General features: G+C 43.5%; 1 protein-coding gene across 2 annotated transcripts in view; it reads left to right on the forward strand.

Moving 5' to 3' along the window:
* aff2 (AF4/FMR2 family, member 2) overlaps positions 1-14637 on the forward strand; it is a 473840-nt gene that overhangs the window by 439618 nt on the left and 19585 nt on the right. For both annotated transcript variants that reach the window (XM_080187812.1, XM_080187813.1), the window contains exons 14-18: positions 719-846; positions 4757-4820; positions 4984-5120; positions 10523-10594; positions 10940-11033. In XM_080187812.1, the coding sequence (XP_080043938.1) occupies positions 719-846; positions 4757-4820; positions 4984-5120; positions 10523-10594; positions 10940-11033 (495 nt within the window). The remainder of the gene's footprint in view (positions 1-718; positions 847-4756; positions 4821-4983; positions 5121-10522; positions 10595-10939; positions 11034-14637) is intronic.

The raw sequence follows: 14637 nt of genomic DNA on the forward strand, positions 1-14637 counted from the left end.
ACTGCATGTTGAGTTAAGGGTGATATTTTCTCCTTTGGCACTGAGCAGTGAGTCAGTAACTTGTCTGATCCAAAACAGAAGCAAAATACCGCAGGGACGAGAAATCTGAACTAAAAGCTGAAAGTGCTGGAAATACACAGCAGGCCTGGCATTGTTGGTGGAGAGAGAAGAAGAGGCTGGAATTTTCCAGCAGAGATCAGGGCGCCATTTTACAGGGTGCCCCCCAGTTGCACTGAAAAAAAATACTCCCCGTCCCTCCCAAACCAGAGATATAGGGTACCCAGCAACGCCCCGTCACTCCTCCCACAAGTACTGGGGCCACCCTCCCCCCCTCCACACATTAAGGGAACACCATTTAATGGTCCACAGAGAGCTGAACCCTGGCACTGCCCCAGGGTGCCGGAAGCAGCAACAGGGCACTGCCTGGGCCTAAACTTATCTCAGCACCATCTCCCAGCGGACTTCCCTGGACTGATTCTTGGTTTGTAAAGTGAGGTATAAACATTGGCGACGTAACACCACGTTGGTGAGGGGGGAATTCTTCACGTGGGGGGAGCATTTAACAGGGAAGTCCTTCAATTGTATTTAGTCTTATCACAATGTATTTAAATGAGATTACTATCCTTCCTGGGTAAAGGCATTGTGTAGGAACTCCAGTAATGAATTTGCTGTTCACAGGCAAATCCTTGCTGAACTAACAAATGCTTCTTTACTACAGGAGATTGAATCACATCCTAACTCATCCAGCATTAGCCATGAAAACGGCCAACCACAAACAGATCCCTGGACATTAATATCCAATGGTCACTCAGAGCCACGAAGACCGAAATTAACTTTTGATGACATGTAAGTTCAAGTTTGAGTGTCTTTCTTGTCAACGTGTATCACTGACACATGAACTCATCTGTTCATTTGCTGTTGCTATTTGCCTGTTGTGATTTTGACAGAAATCCTGCAAAAATGACATAAAACTCAATTCTTTTTGGTTGTTCATTCTTTCACGGCTTGGGGGTGTTGCTGGCTAGACCAGCATTTATTATTTGATTTGATTTGATTTGATTTATTATTATCATATATATTAACATACAGCGAAAGGTATTATTTCTTGCGCGCTACACAGATAAAGCGTACCATTCATAGAGAAGGATACGGGACCGTGCAGACTGTAGTGTTACAGTTATAGCTAGGGTGTAGAAAAAGATCAACTTAATGCAAGGTAAGTCCATTCAAAAGTCTGACAGCAGCAGGGAAGAAGCCGTTCTTGAGTCAGTTGATACATGACCTCAGACTTTTCCCAACGGAAGGAGGTGGAAGAGAGCATATCCGGGGTGCATGGTGTCTTTAATTATGTTGGCTGCTTTGCCAAGTCAGTGGGAAGTATGGACAAAGTCAATGGATTGGAGGCTGGTTTGCATAATGGATTGGGTATCATTCACGACCTTTTTTTGTTCCTTTACTACCCGTTTATTACCTTTATTACCCGTTAAAGGTGGCAGTGAGCTGCCATCTGTGGAATTCCTTGCCCAATGAAGCAGTTGAGGCCACCTCATTGAATGTTTTTAAGGCAAGGATGGATAGATTTTTGAACAGTAAAGGAATTAAGGGTTACGGCGAGCAGGCAGGTAAGTGGAGCTGAGTCCATGAAAAGATCGACCATGATCTTATTGAATTGCGGAGCAGGCTTAAGGAGGTCAGATGGTTGACTCCTGCTCCTACTTCTTATGTTCTTATGCTGAAAGTTTGCATTCCACAAATTGTAGGAACACCCAGAGTGCAGTTGGGGAGGGAGTTCCAGGATTTTGATCCAGTGATACTGAGAAATGATGACACATTTCCAATGACGGGACTTTCTGGCCAAACCCTCCCCCTCCGCACTGTGTTTTCTGGCAGCAGAGTTAGCTCGCCAGTGGCCACCGGGGGGATCTTTGGGTCCATTGAGGTCTCCGGCATTTTTGTGACACGTCCTTCCTGCTTCCAGGGAACTTGCAGGGGGTCAACTCCACTGAGACCGGAAGATCCCATCAGCAGGAAGGGCCAGAAAATCCCACTCCAAGTCAGAATGGTGTGTGGCTCGGAGTGGGAACCTATCTGTATCGAACCAAATGTTTTTCAGCCTATGATTCCTCCCATGAGTTACACTCAAGATTTTAATGTTTTCTTCATGTCTTGGCAACAAAAACTGGGGACAGTTTCTGTTTTGGCCTCTGTTCTATGTACTTTGAGCATAACATTATCTGTCCTGAAATCCACTGATCTGGTAATGTTTTAAACAATTGTTTAAATATCAGTTCATCAGTACCATCCCTTGCCCTTTCCCTTCGATAAGTTCACTTAAGGCCATTAATTTCTCTTGTAACTGGAGTTAATCTGAACTCCATTATACCATGTTCAATAAAGTAACAGGAACCTACTGGAAGAACGGTGCTCATTGAAAGCAGCGGGATACTAAACACTGAGTGCTTTTTCCATCTTGATGAAGTGGTATCAGCACTGTATTTGCCAAGACTAACATGTTTTGGAGCTGAGGGCTGGAACAGATGCAAGGGGTTGCTTTAGTTCAGTCCGAGTTGCTTCTTCTGTCTGCCTATTAGCAGCCACAGTGGGAGCCTAACTGCTCTGCAAGGGAAGATTAGGAGAGTCGTTTGGCCCTCAAAGGCTCGATGTGCTTCATAACATTGACACATTTATCAATAATATTGGTGCACATATGAATTGTAATGGGACAATGTTTCAGTAGTGCAGAGTGTATTAATAGCAGTGACACATATATTGATGCATACATTAATATAACTGGTCCTTACAAAAAACAGGATGTTGGTGTCACTGCACCATTTATTATCTGCCCCGAATCATCCTTATGAGGTGCAGTTATTTTTTGGCACAGCCGATTAGCTTCAGGTAAGAGTGAGTCAAATTGATATGGGACTGGAGTCACATGTAGGCCTGATGGAATAGATTTGGCAGATTTCCTTCCCGAAAGAATGTTTGTAAATCTGATGGGCATTACAATAAATATTGTGTATATATGCATATTGCTGCAGCTTGTACCTACTCTTATGATGTCCCTCTCATCTAACTTGTACATACCTGCTCCATGAAGTGACACGTATGCTAACAGCAATGTTTGTATGAACAATAATGGTCCATATCCCAAAAGTGGAACTGACGATAATAACAATGAATATATAACTAGTCGTGTGTCAGAGTGAATAGGTGGCACGGTGGCACAATGGTTAGCACTGCTGCCTTACGAGCACCAGGGATCCGGGTTCGATTCCCAGCTTCGGTCACTAACTGCTCGGAGTTTACATGTTCTCCCCATGTCTGCATGAATTTCTTCCAGGTGCTCCGGTTTCCTCCCATGTGCTGGTTAGGAGGATTGGCCATGCTAAATTCTCTCTCGGTGTACCCGAACAGGTGCCGGAGTGTGGCGACTAGGGGATTTTCACAGTAACTTCATTGCAGTGCTAATCTAAGCCCACTTGTAACACTAATAAATAAACTTGAAGAGTGACGAGTTGGGTGTAAGGTGATGTTTACATTATAGAACAAGCGCAGGTTACGAAATGTCAAGCTTTGAGCATTCGACCGCTAGCACATTTGTTTTCCTCTGTTCAGCTACTCAGATAAGCCTGCAGTGGTAAGACAACAGACTGCAAAAACAGACTAAATAAAAACAACTGCATCGGAGACAATGCCAGACAATTATCTCTCCCCAGACTAGGCAATTTGTGATTTGGAGTTAGAAAAAGGTTTGCTGACCTGTCTGCCTTTTCTTTCCAAACAGCGAAGGGTGAATTTCTAACAAGTGACAAGGGGGGATGGTGGCGTGAGACGAGTGAGGTGGCAGGGGGGTCGGGTGGGGGGTGGGGGGGGGAGGTTGGGGGAAGCGGCAGGGAGGTGGGAGGCAGGGGATTGAATTAGTCTCAGTGACTCCCCCCCTCTGGTGACCTCTGAGAACGGATTCACTTCCCCAGGTTTTAAAGTTTATTTATTAGTAGACTTACATTAATGAAGTTACTGTGGAAATCTCCTAGTCACCACACTCCAGCGCCTGTTCGGGTACACTGAGGGAAAATTTAGCATGGCCAATGCATCTAACCAGCACGTCTTTAGGACTGTGGGAGCAAACCGGATCACCCGGAGGAAACCACGCAGACACAGGGAGAATGTGCAGACTCTGCTCAGACAGTGACCCAAGCTGGGAATCGAACCCGCGTCCCTGGCATTGTGAGGCAGCAATGCTAACCACTGTGTCATCGTGTCACCCCATTCAGTGACGTGGCATGCCCATGTCAACAAATTCAGCGCAGGTCTGGTGAAAACCAGCAGCCTTCTGGACAATGTCGCTTACCTGCCACATCAGGGTGCCTCATGAACTTGTAAAGCTGCTGAACTGTTTTGGGGGAATAGGAAGGCACTGTGTTTCTTTCTGACAAAAGCGACAATAAAGGTATATTTCGCTATCCACCATATGGGACAATCACAGAAATACAGACGCAGTGATGGTACTCAGTCTTTGTAACATCCACTTCACTAGGGGATATGTCAGGGAATATGTGACCAATGTATATTTAAAACAGCAAAGCTGTCAGTGTTATGATAGAATCACAGAATCCCCACAGCTAACCACTGGCCGCCTGATATGGTGTATGAGGATTTTCGGATGCAGTGGAGGTTGACGCATAAAGGTTGACTGTTCTGCACTCCCAACACCACAGATGCCCGGTCGTGACTGATGATTACTATTTTGCAGGTCTCATAACGCTGATTACTACATGCAAGAGGCCAAGAAGTTGAAGCATAGAGCTGATGCGCTGGTAAGATATTCTTTTTTAATGTTTCTTTTCTTGTGTCACCGAAATGACACAAATTAATAGTTACCCGAAGAAGCCGCTGCGCTATCGCTGGTGAGAAGTGAAATTATGTTGCCGCTTGTTGAGATTCACATCACTAAAGTTCTTTTCTTTTTTTAATTTTCAGCTTGATAAGTTTGGAAAAGCAGTTAATTATGCAGATGCAGCACTATCATTCATTGAATGTGGAAATGCTATGGAGCGTGATCCATTAGAAGCGAAATCCCCATACACCATGTATTCCGAGACAGTGGAACTCATCAGGTTAATGTCTTTTGGAAGATAATTTTACTAATCATTTTTAAATGATAATTAATAACCTGCTGTGAGGAAATCAAGGTAGAAGATTAAGATCTATATGGAGATGTCATATTTCAGAACTTAATTCTTAAAGTGACTTGTGACATTTTGTTTGCTCATAATTTTTATATTATATTAATTTGTGATGCTTGGAGTCAGCTGAGTAAATACCTTGACCAAATAAAGTGCTCAACTTGTTCAAAAGCTAATATTAGGGACCAGACGAGAAACTTCAAGGTATGTTGTGAAGTTCACTGAGACCCCAAAAATATTTGATTTTGGCTTTAGGTCGGGCATAAGGTGTTTCACACCAGACATGATTCAAATGACCCACTAGGGAGCTTTTGTCAAAACAGAATTCATTTAATAACATTGTTAAAATATAACAAAAATAATTAACATAACTTTTAGCACTTAAAAGACTTAAACGTGGCAAAGTATACTCCTTAGCACCTAGCTACCTCTACAGTTCTAATTTAAAGCAAAATCCCCATAAGACATTCACCCTTCTTTGGAGTTTGCATGTTCTCCCTGTGGCTGTGTGGGTTTCCTCTGGGTACTCCAGTTTCCTCCCACAGTCTGAAAGACATGCTGGTTAGGTGCATTGGCCATGCTAAAATTCTCCCTCATTGTACCTGAATAGGTGCTGGAGTGTGGCAACTAAGGGATTTTCACAGTAACTTCATTGTAGCGTTATTGTAAATCTACTTGCGACATTAACAATAAATAAACTTTATAAACTTTATATATTATGTGCTCACATGATGCTAGGTTTCCAACCTCTTAACACTTCTGGACAGAGATCCAGACTGCAGTTTCTAGAGAAAGATATATCTGCAAAACAGCAGAACCTCAGAGAAATGACCATTGTCTCTGGCAGCTTCCAGTCTCCAGACTTCAGAGAAGATAAAAGAGAGGCACTGCTGTCTCTCAACTCAAAACCAGCATCTAAGCTTGAAAATTCTATGTAAGCCTAGCTCCACCTAGTGCATGACCTTACCTGTCAAAAAACCTAATTAAGCCCAACTTTGCAAAATCCTAAGGGAGCATTAAAAAAAATGACAGAACGACATTAGTCCAGGTTAGCAGGAACACCCTAGCAATCAGAAGCAATTATGTGCTGCAGTAACAATACAGGATGCTGGTTATCAACAGAATGGCACTGATAATAAAACAAACTGCTAAATCTGATTCTGCACAAGCAGCAGAACAAATACATTTTCTTAAAGGCACAGTATTGTCACACCAAGGAGAATAGTACCTGACTTTAGAAGAACATAGACTGGTGAATTAGGCAATGGCAAATGAACTTGAACTCAGAATGCAAAGTCTGAGCAAGGTCAAGTATGATTTTCAGTGCTGGTGTGATGCAGGTATATAGGCTGTATGTCCCATTAGTTCAGAAGACAGAGAAAAAGAAAGACTTGCATTTGTGTAGCACTTAATATAACCATCAGACATTTCAAAGCGCTTCACAGCAATTGAACTACTTCCAAGTACAGTTACTGTTATAATGAAGGAAACACATCAACTAATTTGCAAACAAAAAGCTGCCACAAACTACAATGTGAAATTGACCAGATAATGTATCATTTCTATGTTGATTGAGGGATAAAGATTGGAGTTTGATCAATATGGAACTTGCTGAATAGAAAGGCATTTTGCCGAAGCTTTTTGTCTTGCACGCATCAGGACAAACACAAGAATACCAAATTTCAGACAATCACTACAATTTATGCTATAGAAAAAAAGGATGCTGACTGGTAGGCAAGTCAATCCTGATTGGCCAAGACATTGCCTTGGAGAAAGCAACAGGGAAACATAGGCTCCCGCGTAATTCAAAAAATACGTAAGGCTTGAATATATCCCTTTAGTTTGCAGAAAAAGAACCTTGTCCATGAATGTATGTATGCTTCTAGCATTATTAAGTGAGCCACAGTATCACTGCCCACCATGGAATTGGAGCGGGCGAGGGGTGGACAACGGAAATAGCCATCGACATCGGGCGGGAGACTCCGGTCTTGCTCAGGCGAAGCTGTAGAATCCTGTCCCATGAGTTTGCCAGATTAAAAATGTGATTGTTGGTGTAGCTATTAGCACACTCAGGATTGTTTGGTATGTGATGTCTAATCAGGGAATCATTTCTAAGAGCAGATGTCTTGTTTTGGGCTCTGCTGGTTCAGTATGGTTTGTGGAGCTGTCTATTGAAAACAATTGAAGGAACATGCTGTTTGATCCGATCAACGAGTCATACATCTAACATACCTGGCAGTGCACTGGCACTGAAATTCATACATGTCTATGCTCAGTGGTGTGGTCAACAGACTGTCTTTCTGGACTGGTAGTGGCATCCTAGAAATGGGAAATACCCCTTGTGTAGGCCTTCCTTTGCAGCAGCGTGAAGTGCCTGTTGTTCAAATCGTTCAGATTAAAAAGATTAAAATTAATCCAAATTCCAAACCAGCATTCCTGCCTATCATTGGCCTGATCCCCGTTTCTTCCAATAACAACATATTGTTCACAGAATTCACACTGAAACCTGTATCATCAAAATTCTTATCTGTACTTGAGAATAATGTACAGCTTAGGTGGACATCAGTAATGGAGCAGGAAAGAGAAACAGGCGTACACCGTTCAGCCCCTCGATCACATTCCAAAACTCAGTTATGTCAACCACTGCTCAGTGCCCGGAATTTGTGCCACCTAGTCCACAGTTTGTGCATTCCAAATTCACTTCAGAATCTTGAGCGGCAGATAAATCACCTAGAATCAAACTGAAACTTGTGCATTTAAATAGCACCTTTCACAACCTCAGGACATCTCACAGCATTTTACAGCAAATGAAGTAATTTTGAAGAGACCATGTTAGAAATACGGTGACACAATGGTTAGCACTGCTGCCTCACCGCGCCAGGAACCTGGGTTCGATTCCCGGCTTGAGTAACTGTCTGTGTGGAGTTTGCACTTTCTCCCCTGTCTGCGTGGGTTTCCTCCAGGTGCTGCAGTTCCCTCCCACAGCCTGAAGCATGTGATGGATTGGCCATGCTAAATTGTCCCACAGTGTCAGCAGATTAGCAGAGTAGATATGTGGGGTTACGGGAATAGGGCCTGGGTGGGATTGTGGTCAGTGCTGACTCGATGGGCCGAATGGCCTCATTCTCCTCAATAGGGATTCAATGATTCTATGATCTCCGATCCATAATCTAAGTTGACACTTGGATGCAGTACCAAGGGGTTGCTGGACTGTGTAAGGTGTCATTTCTTGGATGAGATGTTACAGCAGGAACATGTGCTCTCTCAGGTGGATGCAAAAGATCCAAACACACTGTTTAGAGAAGAAGAGGGAGTTCTCCACAGTATCCCGTGTCAACATCTAGTTAGGACGCTCAGGACATTGTTTGTGTGTTGGAGTCTGCAGAGTGCAAATTGGCTGCCGAATTCATAGAATGTATACATTTGGCCCATCAAGTCTGCACCGACTGCCTGAGAGAGTATCTTACCCAGGCGCAATCCCTGTAATCCCACATATTTACCCCACTAATCCCGCTAACCTACAGATCTTAGGGCACTAAGGGACAATTTAGCACCGCCAATCGCCCAAACTCGCACATCTTTGGAGCGTGGGAGAAAACCAGAGGAAACCACAAAAACATGGGGAGAATGCGCAAACTTCGCACAGTCACCCAAGGCTGGAATCGAACTCAGGTCTCTGGTGCTGTGAGGCAGCAGTCTTAAACACCTTACCACCATGTTTCCAACATGGTCTCTTCAACAAAACTTCATTGGCTGTAAAATGCTGTGAGATAGCCTAAGGTTGTGAAAGGTGCTATTTAAATGCACAAGTTTCAATTTGATTCCAGTTGAGCTATATCCTAATTCCATTTACCTGTCTTGGTTCCTGATACCCAAGAGAAATCTCATAATAGCAAAACAGAAGCAAAAATTGGGGATGCACAGACAGAAGTCAATAATTTATCCTAAAACATGATGCGAGTTTCATGTTTGCTTATATGTGTATCCCTATGTATAGAGTTATTAATATATATAGTATTCATGTCCGTGCAACATAGTAACATATAAGGTCACTTCATTTATGAGCTGAGAAACGATATCTAATTTTAGTAACTGTGCAACATAAAACTAGAATTGAGAGATCAGGTTTGTTGATGCAGATACTTCCCCAAGCTACAATTTTATATTAAGTTGGGATGTTACAGTCACTGAGTGGCTGATCACTCTAGTTCCTCAGGCTGTAGAATGTATTACAAAATGTCATCTTACTTTTCGCATAGCTACGTACAAACAATCAAGCTTAACAACTCAATACAGCTGTTATGCAGTCCTTTTAAAGAGCAACTGTATTGATTTCAGCACACACATCTCTCAAAATGCCATGTAAATGAGCTCAAAGCCAAAAGTTTAGATTTTACAATGTTGGGGGGGTGGATTTCTCACCTCAGTGGTTAAAAATGGGTTCTGCACTGTGCAATGGAGGTGTATTCTTTGTTCTCGATTTTCCTGGGTGTGCTATTTATGCACAGGTACAGGTGTCGGTCTGGATGTGTGAAAGGGAGCACAGCACAAGGGTAATTTTGACTCTTGGACATTATCTGTTCATCGCTCCCCAATTTCCTTTCCTCTGGATTAAGCAAAGGAAATTGGAGAGATGTATAATGAGTGGCAGATAGGGTAATGCACCGAAGAATCCAACTCAACTTGAAAAAAGGTGTTTGGATTTGATTTGATTTATTATTGCCACATGTATTGGGATACAATAAATTGTTAAAAATAAATAAGCAGTGACAAAGGGTTATCTTGAATTCGAAACATCAGCTCCTTTTTTCTCCTTACAGATGCTGTCAGAGCTGCTGAGATTTTCCAACATCTTCTCTTTTGGTTATAGTGAATTGTTTCTTGCACGCTATACAGACAAAGCATACCATTCATAGAGTACATAGGGAAAAAGGAAAGGATAGGTAGAATGTATTGTTGCAGTTACAGATAGGGTGAAGAGAAAGATCAGCTTAATGTATGATAGTTCCATTCATACATCTGATGGCAACAGAGAAGAAGATGTTTTTGAGTTGGTTGGTACGTGTTCTCAGACTTTTGTATCTTTTCCCCGACAGAAGAAGGTAGAAGAGAGAAAGACCGGGGTGGTAGGGTCTTTGATTATGCTGACTTCTTTTCCGAGGCAGCGGGAAGTGTAGACGGAGTCAATGGATGCATTTTAAGTTTTGACAAGCCACTCATGCAAAGAGCAGAAATTGCCCACACACTTCCCCTGCATCTGACAAACTAATAAAAACCATTTACACGTTACTCACCAGGCAGCATTATTGATTGTCCCTTGCTTCTTTCCCAAGGTATGCCATGAGGTTAAAGAATTTCACTGGCTCCATGGCTACGATAGCTGATAAGAAATTGGCCGTCTTATGGTGAGTTTTAGTGAGTCGGTTGCCAGGTTATTAAGCTTGCAGTTAACCGCTTTGTAATATCATAAGTGTATCATTATGTCGTCAAGAAAAATAAGTTAATGAGGGAAGATTTTATCTTCTTACATTCTCAAATTATAGATGATACAGCTGCGCTATTTTGTGACATTTATTCATTACCTTAATTCCATATTGTGCTTAACCAGGCAAAACGAGCTGTTTTGACTTTGTTTCACATCTATCAGCACTGCAATCTTCAAGAATCCAACAGAAGAAGCATCATTTACATAAACTGTGTTGTTCTATTGAGTGCTTATTCTAATACAATCTATCTCTAATTAAATCTAGTTACCGATGCCTTTCACTTCTCTATTTGCGAATGTTCAGACTGAAGAAAGACCACGCAATAAAGTACTCCCGATCTTTGATGGAATATTTTAAGGTATTTTAATGATTTTATGTTGGGGTGGAGACTGGGGAAGAGTATTTCTGAAAAAGTTTATGATGAAGGTGGTCTTCACACTGTTACACCCAGCTCCCCTGATTTGATTTGATTTGATTTATCATTGTCACATGTATTAATATACAGTGAAAAGTATTGTTTCTAGTGCACTATACAGACAAAGCATACCATTTATAGAGAAGGAAAGGAGGGAGTGCAGAGTGTAGTGTTATAGTCATAGCTAGGGTATAGAGAAAGATCAACTTCATGCACCAGGGCTTCCCTGAGATATTACTAGGATAAGGCATCAAGATGGACAGGTGAGGTGATGGCCTTGTGACATTTTATCGTTGGCCTATTAATCTAGAAACTCAGCTAACGTTCTTGGGTTTAAATCCCACCATGATAGATCGTGGAATTTTGAATTAAATCAAAAAATATCTAGAATTAAGAATCTACTGGTGACAATGAAACCATTGTCAATTGTTAGAAACACCTGTCTGGTTCACTAATACCTTTTAGGGAAGGAAAGCTGCCATCTTAACCAAGTCAGGCCTATATGTGATTCCAGAGCCACAGCAATGTGGTTGACTCTCAATTGCCTTCAGGCAAATAGGGATGGGCAATAAATGATGCCCAACCAGCGACATCAATGTCCCATAAATGAATAAGAACAGGTGAGAATGCATTTCCTTTGATAGAGGCTATTGGGAACAAAGGGGCGTGATCCAATAATTAGGGTCAGGCTATGTAAAGGGAGAAAATAGGCAGCAGTTCTCTGCACGAAGGGTAGCAGAACCTGTTAAAGGCCATGGATGCTGTTGAATAGTTGGAGCTTTTAAAGTTGAGGCTGGTAAGATTTTTTGTTAGTTAAAGATAGCAAGGGATCAGGAGTTAAGGTATATAAATGGAATAGAGGTAGACACCATCCACAGGCTAATTGAATGGAGTAGCAGCCTTAAGGGCCTGAATAGCCCACTCTTTATGCTCCAAAGTTAGGAACAGGCTCATCGATATTATTCTCAGAGCTAAGGCAGGTTCAATCAAGACAATTAAAAAGGGCACTACATGATTGTTTGAATAGAAGCAATGTGCAGGGGTGTGAGCAAATGGCAGGAAAATGGCACGAAGTCATGATGTTTGTTTGGAGAGGCAGCGCAAACACAATGGACCGAATGGCCTCCTTCTGTGCTGTAACAATTCAATAAAGGAGCATCAGCATGGTGAAGATGCTGGGATTATTTTGCTGAGGCAGAGAATATTAGAAGGTGCTTTGATAGAAGTTTTTAAAGTGATAAAGTATTTTGATAAATTTGACAGTGCGGTTGGTAGAATCATTGTCATTAATCTTAGAAATAGCCATAGGAAACTGAGGAGAGAGCTAGAAGAAGTTTATTTCCACATTGACTTGTTGGAGCATGCAATGTTTTGCCACATTGACTAGTCGAGACAGAGCCAGTTGCATCATTTAAGGAAAAAGCAGGTAGACATTTGAAATAAAGTGTACAAAACAAGAAGAAGGGTGCAGAGCAGTAATATTGCTATAGCACTACTCCAGCAAATAGTTCAATCATAAACTCAAGCTGATCCAACACCCTGTTATCTGTGTCTTAATGATGTGGAGATGCCGGCGTTGGACTGGGGTAAACACAGTAAGAAGTCTCACAACACCAGGTTAAAGTCCAACAGGTTTATTTGGTAGCAAACATTGGACTTTAACGTGGTGTTGTGAAACTTCTACCTGTGCCTTAAGTCATACCAAATTCCATCCAGCTACCAGGTCTGTGTTCGCACATCACCCAGGGGCGGCACGGTGGCACAGCGGTTTGCACTGCTGCCTCACAGCGCCTGGGACCTGGGTTCGATTTCCAGTCTGCCCGGAATCTGCACGTTTTCTCAGTGTCTGCATGGGTTTCCTCCAGGGGCTCTGGTTTCCTCCCACAGTCCGGAAGACATGATGGTTAAGTGCATTGGCCGTGCTAAGTTCTCCCTCAGTGTACCCGAACAGGTGCCAGTGTGTGGCGACAAGGAGATTTTCATAGTAATATCATTGCAGTGTGAATAGAAGCCTACTTGTGACAATAATAAAGATAGTTTAAAGCAGCACGTCAATTTTGAATTTCCCATCCTTATTTTCAAATCCCTGTGTAGCCTTGGGCTTCGTTAAGTCAGTAAGCTCTCTGCCCTACAAGGCTCCAAGATACGTTCACTCCACTAATTCAGATCTCTTGATTTTCAATTGTCTCATCAGTGGTGGCAGATCCATCAGCTGCCTATGCCCTAAGCTCTAGAATTCCCTCCCAAAACCTTTCCCTCCTCTTTTAAGATGCTTCTTAAAAAGGGGCTAAGGGGGGATAGGGGCAAATGGGTGGAGGGGCTAATGGGCAAGGAGCTAATTGGGGAGGGGCCAATGGAGAGAGGGGCTAATGGGCACGGGGCTAATTGGGGAGGGGCCAATGGAGAAAGGGGCTAATGGGCATGGGGCTAATTGGGGAGGGGCCAATGGAGAAAGGGGCTAATGGGCACAGGGCTAATTGGGGAGGGGCCAATGGAAAGAGGGGCTAATGGGCAAGGGGCTAATTGGGGAGGGGCCAATGGAGAAAGGGGCTAATGGGCACGGGGCTAATTGGGGAGGGGCCAATGGAGAGAGGGGCTAATGGGCACGGGGCTAATTGGGGAGGGGCCAATGGAAAGAGGGGCTAATGGGCACAGGGCTAATCGGGGTGGGGCCAATGGAAAGAGGGGCTAATGGGCAAGGGGCTAATTGGGGAGGGGCTAATGGAAAGAGGGGCTAATTGGGGAGAGGATAATGGAGAGAGTGGTTAATAAGGGAGGGGACCTACTGCCACTCTGCAGTGATCAGTAGGAGGAGGGTGGTGGGTCTGCGATTGGTGGAGGGTGGGCAACAGAGCCATGATCGGTGGGGGAGGGGGGTCAGTGATTGTTAGGTAGGGAATGTCGGTCTGTGATCGGTGGGGGAGGGGGTTCATGATTGGTCTGGGCGACAGGGGGGATTGACAGGGGCTATACCCTGGGCTGCAGGTCCCCCTGATTGTGGGGAGAAGGGGGCAGCTGCTTCAGGTAGCTTACACTAGCAGGGGCCTGACAGCTCCCTCTTTTCTGTCCGACCCCTGCTACTGCTAATGTGCATGTGCAGCATCAGAGTCCTGCGCGTGCTCACTACCTCCCTCTACAGGCTTTCGGGTGCATTATCCCCGCTCACAGGCTTCTGCGGCGCGTAACAGGTTTGCTCAAAATTTTGCAGGCAGTGTGTATATAAGAACATAAGAACATAAGAAATAGGAGCAGGAGTAGGCCATCTAGCCCTTCGAGCCTGCCCCGCCATTCAATAAGATCATGGCTGATCTGTCGTGGCTCAGTTCCACTTTCCCGCCCTCTCCCCATAACCCTCAATCCCTTCTCTTATCAAAAACCCATCAACCCGCTTCTTAAAAATATTTAGCGAGGCAGCCTCCACCACTTCAACGGGCAGAGAATTCCAGAGATTCACCACCCTTTGAGTGAAGAAGTTCCTCCTCAACTCCGTTCTAAACCGCCTCCCCTTTATCTTGAGGCTGTGCCCCCTAGTCCTACTGTCTTTTTT

The sequence above is a fragment of the Carcharhinus amblyrhynchos genome, chromosome 4, assembly GCF_965287045.1.
Source record: "Carcharhinus amblyrhynchos chromosome 4, sCarAmb.v2.hapA, whole genome shotgun sequence".
Lineage (NCBI taxonomy): Eukaryota > Metazoa > Chordata > Chondrichthyes > Carcharhiniformes > Carcharhinidae > Carcharhinus > Carcharhinus amblyrhynchos.